Source organism: Cupressus sempervirens, chromosome 8, assembly GCF_028749045.1.
Source record: "Cupressus sempervirens isolate cs-2001-9-10 chromosome 8, ASM2874904v1, whole genome shotgun sequence".
NCBI lineage: Eukaryota > Viridiplantae > Streptophyta > Pinopsida > Cupressales > Cupressaceae > Cupressus > Cupressus sempervirens.
In genome coordinates this window covers 208,691,452-208,705,893 of record NC_143125.1, presented here as the reverse complement: position 1 = coordinate 208,705,893, position 14,442 = coordinate 208,691,452, and the positions used below count along the sequence as shown (strand labels likewise).

The window sequence follows — 14,442 nt, the reverse complement described above, 5'->3', positions numbered from 1 at the left end:
TTTCCTATCACAGTGCAGTTAGTGAGATAGAGAAATTGCATAGGAGTCAAGGGTTACAGAGACATCATGTGACTAGTCAGATGAAGGTGAGTGATAGTGACATTTCTTCAGCTCTTGGGCATCATGATGTTGTTCGTCAGATGCTAGCTACATTTGGTTAGGGTGCTCCTATGTCTGATGAGTGCAGTGATAGTACTCTTTTTCTAGTAGAGGTTCATGCACTTCAAGAGGCTGTCAGGATCTTGAAGCGTAATTACTCGCAGCTAGTTGCTGATCGGGATTACCTTCTAAAGTGGGGTAACACCTATCATGAGACATTGTTAGAGAAAGAGGAGGTGGTGGAGCTCACCCAAGAGCTTGAGGTGAATGTGGACTCTCTTCAGTGTACCCAATGGGCTCTTCAAGAGTCACAGTTACAATTGGATGAGGTGACCATGGAGTTGGAGCATGTTTGGACCACACCAGGCCCAGATCTAGTCCAGTTGCATATGTGGTTGGTGTTGAGTTTGCTTCTATAGTTAGGGATGATGGACATGATGATGTGGCGGACACATTTGTCGAGGATATGGGTGCAGTAGATATGGATGAGATGAGAGTATCACAGGAGTTAGGCTCTCATGCTGATTTGCTTCCTTCTACTTGAAGCGAATCTATTTCTTCATCTCATACAATTGATAGCATTGGATAGTTGGCAGTGCCACATTTTCAGAGAGATCAGTTGTGGGTCGCAGGGGAGCAAGTTGATGCTTTCACATATAATTTCTACTGCACAGAGTCCTTTATAGAGTATCTATTGGAGAGTTCAGATGTGAGGGAGGATTTATATAGTGTCTGAGGGTACTCTTGTCCGAGGCTCTCGTGCTATTTAGAGGTTGGTGGGAAAGATTGTAGAGACTCTATTTACTATGCTTCCCCATAGGGATTTCAAGGTTGGGTTTGCTAAGAGGGTTGCCCAGGACCCTTCTTGACCAATAGTTCGGAGTTAGAGATTGGAGCCATCTTCTGATTCCCAGTTTGATGATGATGAGCCCTTGATAGAGATTAAGAGTTTTTATCGGCATTACATTGTGAGGAGTGCTCATCACTTTTCCTTTGAGGTGTGGGTTGGCTCTAGTTTCATACCATTCATTATGGATGGGTTAGCACCATCTTTTGCAGATGGGATTGACTACTGCAAGTTTGACCCCTTGCAGTATCTACACACCCGAGATAGTTTGGCAGAATTTGGAGTTGGTGGTAGTGTTTCAGTTACCTATGGTTGTTACCATCGCCACAATGTAGTTGGGTGTGAGTATCAGTTTGATGGGGACTAAGGTTAGGACAGAGTTGGTCTTTTAGTTAGATTGAGTTCCGAGGGGTTGTCATCACCATCGGCATCTACAGTCAGTTTCCAGATGATTTTGTCATTCATATCAGTTATCTATGTGCTGATACTATAGGAGTTTCTTGTACACAACAGGGATAGTACGCAGTTCTACCTTTGGGATCCAAGGGGATTGTGATGTTCATTTTGCTCCGGGATTGCTTGGGGACAAGCAATCTTAGGGTGGGATGATTGTAATGTCCCCATTTTTAGCAAGTTCCTGTAGTTGGCTAGGTCAGTTCACCATCATGACCCTCGTGAGTTGACAATGGAATTTGAGGGTCTCAGTTGTGTGATTATAGGCTTTCTAGCAACCTATGGTGTGTTTTGGCTTTGTTTAAGGGACTTACTATTTATAGTAAGTCAATCTGTTGGTTCCAATGAGCTTAGTTGAGTTAGAGGAGTTGGAAGATGCTCTTAGTTTTTATTTTGGGCTTCCAGTTTGATCTCCAAGAATCTTGGAGGGAGCGTCTATTTATAGTAAGTTACCCTATTAGGTTCATTCATCTTTCATCATTGAGATCACTATGGCATTGTCGGATTTTGATTCTGATGCCTCTTTAGTTATTTTCGCAAGATGGGTGAATTATTATTATTCATATAAATATGCCGAGGTTGCTATTTTTGATAGTGTTGTTAGATGGTCACCTCAGTATCATAGCTCATTGGAACCGGGACAAAAAAATTTAATTATGGGAACAAGAAACAGTGGCCTTACATGTCATAATTTTAAGTAATGGTGGAAAAGGTCATTTTTGGAGCCAAAAGCAATTAATAAATCAGATTATAATGACACTTATTATATTTTAATGTTGTGTGTGGGAAGCTTCTTAAGTGAAGTTCATTTGGGAAACTTTGTGCCATTTGGAGATTATAAATATGAGCCCATTTGATGAGTAAAGCATCCAATTATTTGATTATGTTATTTTGCTCTTGTTGTCTTTGTGACATTTCTGAGTTTGAAGCTTGTGCCCTTGCTGAACTATAAGGGTTTGGGATCTGCAGTTGAAGTATTGTAAGTTTAATTCTGAGAATCCACAGCTCAGGTATTGTGGACTTTTGAGTTTTATTATCGTCTCGTCTTTTTATATTAACTGTGGCTGAGACGCATTTATACAATTGAATATTATAATTTCTCTATTGTTGGATGAGGGTTTAGTGTGCAGATTGGAGTTTGGTAATTCTGGATATCCTAGTTTGCTCGTTTTGCATCAGAATTAGCGTGTTGGATTTACAGCTTGAATGCCAAGGGTTCTTATATTTGGCGTGATTTCTATATCAGTTTTGGGCAGCATTTGTAAGGGTAGATTGTGAACACCAAATTGAAATTGGACCAGGTGGCTTTTAGTTTGACTTTGCAATTACATTCTACGGCAAAGACTAGGTTCTTAATTTGTAAAATTCAGTTTATATTACATAGTTTGAAAGTAAACAGGCTGGTTTCAAATTTTGATTTAGAATCAGCCAACAATTAAATTCCCTTTTCATTATATTATTGTATGGTTTCTTGATGAATGAATTTAGAGGTGTTAAATATTAACATCGATAATTATACTGGCCTGAGAAAGTGCAGACTGTGCCTTTATCTTCACCTATTAGATCATAGATGGCATATATACATCAATTTTGCTTTTAGAATGGGCGGCGATCTTTGGGCAGATATTACATTGTATACTAATCATAACTAATAGTTATGTTAGTTAACTTTGTGTTACTTCCTTCTAGGTACCGATTTTCTGGAGAGGTGTATAAATCGACCTAGGTAGGGTCATGTCCCTTTGAGGGACATGCCCTTTGGTCTTGATATATAGGGTAGGAATTATTGCAATTTGAGGACACTCAATAATTACAAGTCTACTCCCTCAAGCAATAATACTAGTTCATATTTATTGCAAAGATATATAACATTCAGATCAGAATTAAAGTTGACAACTCCTCCATACTTCAGATTATTTAGAAGTTCATTTTCAGCAACGAAGGACAGAATTCAAGTCTGATTTAAAAAGGTACAGAATTTGCAGAAACTTTACATGGTATCAGTTCTTTGGTAGTTGAACCTAGGCTCTGCAAATTTAAGTAATCAAACCTTAAACATATCTAGCACCTTTCTCCTACCTTCAATGGCATACACAATCAGACCCGAGGACAGGTTTGATGAGAAAGAACACTTTGATGCCCAGAAATTCAGAATCATGATGATTCTTGAAGAAAATGAAGTAAAACAATTTGTTGATAAAGCATTCAAACAACCTCCAGTTGAACCTCATAAATCTATCTAGAGCAAAGGAAATAGGAAATCCATTCAAATCATATTAGATGGAGTAAAAAATGATATCGTACCCATACTTACAGAACATGAAACAACATTTGATATGATGAATGTATTACTAAATGCGTATGAAGTCAACAATGCAATGAGAGTTCTCGAATTGGAAAGGCAACTAAATCACATACAAATAAAGAAAGTAGAATCAATGAATTCTTACTTCCTAAAGGTTGCCAACATTAGAGATGAATTGTTAAGCATAGGAACCATTATTAGTGACATAGAATTAACACTAATAGCTATAGATGAATTGCTAGATTCATGGGAAACTTTTGCACAAGGAATAAGTGTCAGAGATAAACTTCTTGACTTCAACAGACTTAAGGGGATTGTCTTCAAGAAGAATCCAAAAAATTAAAGTAGGAAAACTGAAAATGGAAGATGAAGAACTTCGTGTTCTTAATACAAACTCCTATAAGGGCAAGAAGAAGCATTTCAAGAAGAAAAAAGGAAATCAAAAGAATGACAAACCCAAGGTACAAATGTTACTAGGGAAGAAGATACCTATGATCCTAAGAATCGCGTATTGTATTCATCACTATCAAATGAAATCTCAAGTAAAGCATGGGTAATTGATAGTGGGTCTTCTAGACATATAACATGATAAAAAGAAGCACTAGACTCTATATAAGAAAAGGTTACTGCGAAGTTACCATTGGTTATAATTCAACACATTTTGTTGAAGGAATTGGAAATTGCACTTTAAAACAAAAATCAGGAAATTCTCTTCTTCTCAAAGGTGTACTCTATGTACCAGGAACAAAAAGAAATCCAATCTCAACTACAACACCTTAAGATGATGGACATAACGTTGCATTCGTAGACGGTAATGTAATAACCTAGGAAAAGAACTCCTCAATCATGAAAGCAAAGTTGATTGGTCAGAGAAAAGGATATTTGTATGAATTGAATTCAAAATCTAGTCGACCTATTCAAGCCTTAATTCATGAAGCTGTAGACATAAATGAAAAATGGCACAGAAGATTAGGGCATATAAATTTCAAAACCTTATCAACTATGTAGAAGATGGTTATTGGTCCTAAACTAAATAAAGACCACTCAAGCATATGCAAAGGGGTGCATTGGGTAAGAACACCAAAAGTCCATTTCATGATAGCACTAGAAAAAAAAAAAAAAAATTTGGAATTAATTCATTCAGATTTATGTGGACCTATGTCTGTTCGTTCTCTTGGAGGATTCTGGTACTATATTTTGTTCATAGATGACTTCTCTAGGAAAACATGGATTTACTTCTTAAAGTGCAAAGAATCAGAAGAAATCCTAAAGAGAATTAAAGAATTCAAAACATTAACTGAAAACTTATCAGGACAAAATTAAAACTCTTAGAACTGATAATAGAGGAGAATACACCTCAGATTTGTTTAAAAGGTTTTGTAAGGAAACAAAAATTAAGAGGGAGTACACCATTCCTTATAATCCAAAACAAAATGGGGTAGCAGAAAAAAAGAATACAACAATTATAGAAGTTGCTAGAGCTATGATATTTGATCAAAATCTAGAATATTATCTTTGGGAAAAAGCCTCTTGTACTGCTGTCTATATTCAAAATTGAAGTCCTCACTCTTAACTTAGAGATAAAACTCTTGAAGAAGTCTTTACTAAGGTTAAACTCAATATAAGTCCTCTTAGAATTTTTGGGTATCCCATATATATCCATGTTCCAAAAGAAAAAAGAACTAAGTTAGAACCCTCGGAAAGAAAGGTATTTTTGTAGGGTATGGTGAAACTTCTAAAGCATATAGGATTTTCATACCTGGACAAAAAAGTATTGAACTTAGTAGGGATGTAATTTTTGAAGAAGATCTAGCGTTCAAAAGAGCCCTAAGTTCTGAAGAACCTTCTCCTTTACATAGTTCTAAAAGAAATAGTGAGTCTGAGTCCTTAAGGGAGAACATAGAAGAAATTGAAGAAGGAATTCAAAATCTAAATCTTGGAGAAACTCAAAATTCAAAGAAAAGACCACTTTGGGCCATTAAAACAGTCGAGGAAGCACAAGACTTTGCTGCACCTTCCAGAATAGTCAGAGAAAGCAAAGGACCTAAAAGATTTTGTAGTTATACAGCAAACGTGAATGATTTGTCCAAAACAGGTACCAACCAATCCTTCAAATGCTATTAAACATACAGCCTGGAAAGAAGCTATGACAAAAGAATACCAATCTATTATGAAGAATGATGTTTGGGAAATTGTTGCAAGACCTAAAGGAAAATCTATTGTTTCTTCCAATTGGATATTTAAAATAAAGCATGTTGTTGATGGTAGCATTGAGAAATATAAAGCTAGATTTGTAGCCAGAGGATTCTCTCAGAAGGAAGGGATTGATTATGAAGAAACTTTTTCTCTTGTCGCCAGATATAGCTCTGTAAGAGCAGTCCTAGCTATTGCAACATCGAAAGGATGGAAAGTACATCAGATGGATGTAAAAACAACATTCCTAAATGGAAAGATTGCAGAAGAAGTATATTTGGAGCAACTTGAAAGATTTGAAACTCACGATCCTAACATTTTTGTTTGCAAGCTCAAAGAAGCTCTCTATAGTCTTAAATAGACTCCAACGGCTTGTTATGAAAGAATTGATAAGTATCTCTCTAGCTCAAGATTTTCTAAGAATGAAGCCGATCCAAATTTATATTACAAAAGAAATAAAGATAATACGGTAATTCTGATACTGTATGTTGACAATTACTAATAACAGGTGATGATCATCTTATAGATCAATGCAAGAAAGATCTAATTAGAGAATTCGAGATGAAAGACTTGGGACTCTTTCATTACTTTCTAAGACTAGAAGTACGACAGAATTCTGACAGTATCATACTTAATCAAGGGAAGTATACATTAGATATTTTGAAGAGATTTGGAATATGGAATTGCAAGTCTATGTCTTCTCCAATGGAGATTAATCTACATAAACTTAAAGAAGCAGTAATAGAATCACCTTCCATAGATTCTACTCTCAACAGACAAATGATTGGGTCTCTTATGTACTTAGTAAATACAAGACCTGATATTTTCTATGTTGTTAATCCCCTTAAGCTAGTTTATGTGTGAGCCAAAGGAGATTCTACTTACAAGGCACTCTTAATTTTGGACTCAAATATAAGAAAGTTGATTTAGATTTGCATGGATTCACTGACTCAGATTGGGGTGGAAGTGTTAAAGATAGAAAAGTACTTCAAGATGTTTTAGTTTAGGATCAGCAATGATATCTTGGATATGCAGAAAGCAATCTTCAGTAGCTCAAAGCTCCACAAAAGCCGAATACATTGTAGCAGTGATGGCCTCTCGAGAAGCAGTTTGGCTAAGGCAGTTACTTATGGGATTATTTGGGCAAGCTATGAATCCTACGATTATTCATTGTAATAATTAGAGTTCCATCAAACTTTCGGTGAATCTAGTTTTTCATGACAGATCCAAGCATATTGAAATTCTTTATCATTATGTAAGAGATATGATAGATAGGAATACTGTAAAATTAGAATATATTTGCACTGCAGTTCAGACAACAAACATACTCACCAAATCTCTATCTAGAGCGAAGATAGATCACTTCAGGAGGAGACTTGGTATGGTTGAATTGTAATTCATTTGTATTCTTTAAATTATTTAAGAGGTGATGATCTCTGAGATAATGAATATTTATAAAAAGACATTGTGAGAGATGACGATCCCTTAGATAATGTATTGAACAGTATAGAACTATTGTTAGATCTAGGTGAGTTCAAGATCATTTGTGACTAATAAGCATCTCTATGCCTATTAATCACAACTTGGATAAAGGAAGAATTTATACTTCAGACTTTATCCTGTTCTCTGGTAGATCTTAACTCAAGATCAAGTTGTGATATAGGATTACCAGTACCTATGAGTCACAATCTAGATAAATGAAGAATCTAATCATCCTTTGGATTTATCCTTTGTATTGTATTACATACAATACTGACATCACTAGTATAAGCGATAAGTCATATCGCAAGATAGTTATATGACTCAGTATCATGTGTTCCATGATGATATATGCTAAAGAATATTCAGATAGATATAGAGTATCAATCTTTGCTTATTCATCATAATTGATGATGCTAGATATGTTATCTCTCAATATGATTATCATGTTAAGAGGGAGTGTTAAATATTAACATCGATAATTATACTGGTCTGAGAAAGTGGAGACTGTACCTTTATCTTCACCTATTAGATCGTAGATGGCATATATATACATCAGTTTTGACTCTAGAATGGGCAGCGATCTTTGGGCATAGATTACATTGTACACTAATCATAACTAATAGTTATGTTAGTTAACTTTGTGTTACTTCCTTCTAGGAGCCAGTTTTCTTGAAAGGTGTAAAAGCCAGCCTAGGTAGGTTCATGTCCCTTTGAGGGACATGCCCTTTGGTCTTGATATATAGGGTAGGAATTATTGCAATTTGAGGACACACAATAATTACAAGTCTGCTCCCTCAAGCAATAATACCAGTTCATATTTATTGCAAAGATATATAACATTCAGATCAGAATTAAAGTTGACAACTCCTCCATACTTCAGATTATTAAGAAGTTCATTTTCAGCAACCAAGGACAGAATTCAAGTCTGATTTAAAAGGAACAGAATTTGCAGAAACTTTACAAGAGGCTGGTGTGAATCATTTCAGAATTGTTTATTGACATTTGGTAATTATTTATGCAAAACTTACAAGGCCAAAATTAAGTAAATTTGTGATTAATTTGTTGTACATCTTGATATTGTGTTTGAAAATTTAAAACATCATAGATTCAGTGGTAATTGGGTTGCTTGCCAAGTGTTTGACAAAATGTCAAACCATCAAAAAGTGAAAAAAATTGATGCTTGATTTAGCTATAACTAGACAGGGTTACTACACACCTCTAGGGACTAGTGAATAAATTTATGTTTAGAAAACATATGGCATAGATAATAGTAAGCCTTATATTTTTAATATATTCATTTTAGTATAAATATGCATGCTCACCATTTTATTCAACATTTTCTTTGTGCATTTCTACCCTATCTTTTGTGTGTTCACCAGACCAATATGAGAAAAAATTGATTTCTCCTTGACATATATAATTGTGATGTGTGCTTACTATGATTGTTATAAAAAAATTATGATGTTGCACAAACAAATTGGCTTACTATCTCCAAAGAAGTTTTTGTGTTAATGGTGACCCGAGAACATTTCTTGCATTGACAATATACAATATTTAACACAACAGTCGATAGACAATGCTAACTGAAAAGAAGTATAAATTGAAGGTACTCCTAACTCAATTAGGAAGACATCCTAATGTACAGAAATAACTTGGTAGAGGAAAACTTGAGATTTGTATAGATCCGATTTCATTGATAGGAGTGTGCCACGATTTGGAAGTCAGTCCACGCCAGCCACTACCTGCTCACGTTCGCTGTCCATGCCATTCTCAGAATAACCTCTGTTTGGATTCCAGAACATTGTACACTAGCTCCTCTCAAGCACACAACCCGTACACATACTGTCCTCATTGTCCTGCAAATGCCTTAGTACAGGGAGTACGTGGAGCTCTCAGCTGCTGGGTAAGAGCCACGAGAGTATGACCACCTCTCCACGTGGTGTCTTTGTCGTTCAGCTGGGGTTAGGAAGGAGGCCGCTACTCTACCACAACCATATAATGCAATGCTTCAAGTGACATATGAATTACCTCCGTCTAGTGGCCCAAAGGCCGACTGTCCACCAAGCTGTCGTCTTAACTACCACCCGACCTGCTGATATCCGTGCTTCACACTTGCAAACTTATATCCAAGAATCTTCCTTCGGTTGACTGTGCTCTTTCCCTTATCTGTCATAATCTCAAGAAAGTTTTAGGTTGGTTCCAATGTGCTGCCTCTAATTCCAACCTGAGTAAGTAAGGTGAGATATTGGGGCTATGTCTAGTCTCTCGATTTTTCTTAAGAGGTTTTGTCCTTCAGAAAACTAGTCACATTTAACAACTAATAATTATCTTCAATATATTGGTATATTTCATAGTGTCAATCCCAAGGAAGCTCATTGCTTTATAACTTTGATATGAGGGGAAGTACAAATAACTAGGCAATGTGGGGTAAAAGTCATTTTCATCTTCTAGTCACTTAAGTTACTTTTGTTATAAAATGACTTTAAGTCATAAAGTAACTTTATAAATCCACTTTATAAAATAAAGTAACTTAACTATAGAAAAGCTCATCCACTTAAATATTTCCCCAACGAAACCAAATAAACTCCTGTCACTGACTAGCATCCTCATGATTAATGTTATTAGCCTATCTAGATGGAAAGATAGACCAACAAGGTGCTAGTATGGTCTAGCGTGGAGAAGGGGACATTACAAATTGCTTCACTTGTTTGGGATTTTAAGCCTTCGTTACTTCCAAGAGAAGTCTTTTAACTGAAAACTGCATTGTATTTTTAGTTTATATTAGGGGAACAAGAATCTGATTGATCTTGTGTTTTATTTTCTCTTGGTATGATGATGTCCAATGGCCTTAATCAAGAACTTCTAATTTGTGCTGGAACCTAAAGCCTGTAAAAAAAAACTTTAAAATTAGCTTACATGAACCCATATCTGCAGTACCTAAAAGTATAATATGGAAAAAAGTACACATCATTGCCTTATATTCTTTTGGATAAATTGCACACTTTTTCATAATCTTGGATATGAAGCTTAAAAGTGTGTATTCTATTTGCAGTTTTTAGATGTCAATATGCACTGTAGAAAGCATTTTGTACTTCAAAATGGGAACTCTTTGTATCTTTGTTTTTTCTGCGTTCTCTAAAGAAAACAAAGCATGCAGTGTAGCAGAGTGCCATCCTGAAAATAGCTGGCCTCTTTCCTCAGAAATGATCTATATTGAAAGAATGAAACTCACACACTCAAACATGAAGATATTTGAAAACATCAATGTCTTGGGACATGCCTCATGACACATTATATGATGGAACCCCATTGAATTTTAGGATTTTTGTAATTAATTAATGTATAAGAGGATAACTTATGATTGTTTTTTGTTAAGTTGCAAGTTTGAGTTCAGGTTCAAAGAACCAGTTCGCTAGTATGGCAAATGTTTAGAATGGGGTTTGGGTTCATTAGTCCAAAAATATTTTAAAATTACACACATATTAATGCATCCTAGAAGCATGAATTAACATTAGACTGTTACGTAGTATCATAAAGACAACAAAATCACCATAAACTTGTAATCATAGTATCATATCAACATCAAAAGATTAAAATAGTAATATTAAGTATCATTGTTTTGATTTTCAACAATTGGAGCTTTATACTAAGTTCCAGTCATCTAATGGATTATCTAAATCTTCATCATCGTCTTCTTCTGCACCAAAGGTATTAGTTGATTGACAAACAGTGCCAATACCAATGGGATCAGCTGCACCTATAACATTCTGGCTTTACAAGTCTTCAAATGCTTATTACTTTTTCATTGTATGGAGAGCTTGTTTGTTTGTAATTAACATCCTACTTGAGAAATGTTAAACAAGTAGCTTGCAATTCCCTTCACTTGTCGAAGATATTGTTTAATGCTTAAAATATAATTTATCACTATAGGGAGCTTGCAATTAATCCAACAGGGGTCATTATCAGCAATTGGATATAAAAATTTCACAGGGAGAACTCTAGAGTGTTAGTTTAACTTAATATAATAAATATCTTAACTTCAACAAACTTTGTTTTGTAATGTTAAAGATCTTATTCAAATTCTGTAATAATTGTTTACTGTGTTAAATTTACATTTTCTCAGTGAAATGTTCTTCCTGGGTCCACCCTGGTTCAAACCTGGTTCGATCTGGGTTTGACCCAGACATACCGGCTTACCTGGGTTTGAATCCTATCCAAACCCACAGATGAACCAGATCTGAACTCAAACCCAAACCTGGACCTGGACCCGGACCTGGTTCAAGCCGGTTCAAGATGGACACATACCAAGGTCCTAGGCATGCAAACCAAACTTCTTAGTTTTCTAAGGGTCTATGGAATGCTGATAGAATTCCTTTGAGTTTATAAAACATCCTTCTAAGTTTGAAATGTCAATTTATGCTTATGATGAATTGAAGTAATCTGAACTTGAAGAGTATTTGCACAGGAGATTAATCATGCTGGAGCTGGTGGCTTGTGGGCAGAGCTTGTCAGCAATAGAGGTATGTTTGAGTCTTCTCTTATGTTGAATCCATGAGACATTAGATGAACAACATTTTCTATCTTGAATTATACATGAAAGATGCTAACTATTTTAAATGGCAGGATTATAAAAACTAGTAAGAAATCCAATCTGTAACTTGGAAGCATCTCTTTCTCCCACAACAAATGAAAATAAAAAGTTTGATCGAATTGAAAACTGTTTACTCTTTGGGTGATTTATTTTTATATAAAAATGTTTAGTATTCAGAAATTTTCTTCATCTTTTCATGAATAGAAAGGAGGAGCATGCACTGCTCTGAAGTCATGCTATTGTCAGCACGAGATATGGCCTAAGTCTGTTATACAAATCAACCTAATATCTCAACCCTCCATTTGTCTAGATTTTCCTGATAGATATAATTAGTCTAGTTTATCATAACTGACATATTTTGATCGTGTTTTTTGGTTGATTTAACAGGATTTGAGGCAGGGGGGCCTAACACACCATCAAATATAGATCCATGGTCCATTATTGGAGATGAAAGATCTGTAATGGTGGTGACAGATCGTTCATCAATCTTTGAGCGGAATAAAATTGCACTGAGGATGGAAGTCTTCTGTGACAGTAAAGCAACAAACCAGTGTCCTAAGGGTGGTGTTGGAGTTTTTAATCCTGGCTACTGGGGAATGGTAATTAAATTATTATTTTTGTAACTAGTTCATGCAATTTATAATGTATTTCTTATATTCTACTGGAAGCACATATATTTATTTTCTAGTACAAGGAACATATATATTCTTGTGTACTCCCATTTTCTATGATTTTCTGTCTCTTAATGTAATGGCTGATCAAACTATAATATAAATTTATCCCCTTTTTACTGTATACCCCACCCAACAATGTTTTAATAGCAAAATAGTACACATTGGACACTCAAGTTATCAACCATTTTTTGCATTTGCGTTACAGGAATTCAGCTATATATATTACAAACATGATTCAACATATGTTATTAATTTCTTACCAACTTTTACATCCTTGACTAAGGTCACTATTCATTCAATGTCTGATTTCTTAGATGTTCCAGTTCAACTAATCGGAGAAACACTATAACACATCATCCATTACAGATGTAAATATACATTTTATTTTTCATTAATTATCAACTTCTTTGTGGTGATTTATGCCATATTATTTTCCCCTGTTCTCATCTATTCGTTGTTTGGAGATGGTAGGCTTCTTTGTCTTGTACATGGTTTTCTTTTAGCTTTTATTTATTCACACTAGTATTTTCTCTGTATACAAACAGCTTGTGTTGCCATATGGAATAATAGTAGGCCTTGAAGCTTGATATAAATTTTCCTTAATTTTGCAGCTGGCGATATTGTATTGCAGTATGAAAGGAAAAACTCATCTAAACTTAACCGTCCAATTCTTTGATATACTCTAATGTCATTTTCTCCTTACCATTTTCATCACTTATTTGCTTCACTATGCTAACTCTAATAGTGCATAGTTGCCTTGTTACCTCCGATAGGATGATCTTGTTTGTTGGGTACAAGGTAATCTGAATGAATAACCCAACAAACCTGAAATTCTAAGGTAGGTAAATTGGGAAACTGAATGAATCATGAACCATAATTTTTAACGAGATCCCTTGAATCCTTGGATAGCCTCTACTTATACTTTCTTGCGAAGTCCTCATTATATACATGATGAAGGCATCATTGACAGTTTGATAATGAGGAGTTTTACAAAAATACAGTTGGGAATAGCATTCATGAACCGGGTATCCCCTATATTGTTGCCAAATATTCCCAAGAAAGTCAATACTCTGTATCCAAAGCTCCTAGCCAACATACCACATATGTCATAGCGAACTTTCTTGTTTTTTCTAAGCTCTTCAATTGAGCATCCAAATTGTCACTAATGATCCATGTCCAATATATCATCACTATTGCTGTAGTACTTCTGCAATATTGTAAAACGTCCAATATTTAAGTATGGAAAAGTCACTCAGTGCCATGACCATCTCATTACCAAATGTAAATAAGATCTAATATTTGAGTTTGACACGAAGGATCTGAGCCCTCTACACTATTTTCTTGGTTTAGAAGTATGGCAGCGGGCTGATGGTATCGCTCTAAATCAAGGAAAATTCCCTATTGAAATTCTGAAAAGGCTCGGAATGATGGATTGTAAACCCATGGTCACTCCTACGGAAACAAACATAAATTAAAAGAAGCTGCAGAAAATCCAGAACTGGCAGACTCCACTCTCTACTGGCAGATGATTGGATCCTTGATGTACTTGATCAACACTAGACTAGACATTTGTTATGTAGTAAATGCCTTAGTCAATTCATGTGTGAGCCAAGACAGTTACATCTAATTGCAGCAAAACACATTCTGAGATACCTACGTGGCACAATTGGATATGATTTAAAATATAATAATATAGATCTAAATCTACATGGATATACCGATTCTGATTGGAATGGAAGTGTAGTTGATTGGAAAAACACTTCAAGGTGTTGTTTCAGCTAACAATCAGCTATGATCC

At 35.3% G+C, this 14,442-nt stretch overlaps 1 protein-coding gene and 1 long non-coding RNA gene across 2 annotated transcripts in view; one reads left to right on the top strand and one right to left on the bottom strand.

Annotated features, from left to right (window-relative positions):
- Positions 1-14,442, bottom strand: part of LOC149542240 (uncharacterized) — a 196,840-nt gene that overhangs the window by 51,117 nt on the left and 131,281 nt on the right. The window lies entirely within an intron of this gene.
- The window catches only part of LOC149542241 (alpha-L-arabinofuranosidase 1-like), a 142,058-nt gene that overhangs the window by 28,437 nt on the left and 99,179 nt on the right, over positions 1-14,442 (top strand). The window contains exons 2-3 of the mRNA XM_089797246.1: positions 11,845-11,899; positions 12,358-12,569. Coding sequence (XP_089653372.1) covers positions 11,845-11,899; positions 12,358-12,569 — 267 coding nt within the window. The remainder of the gene's footprint in view (positions 1-11,844; positions 11,900-12,357; positions 12,570-14,442) is intronic.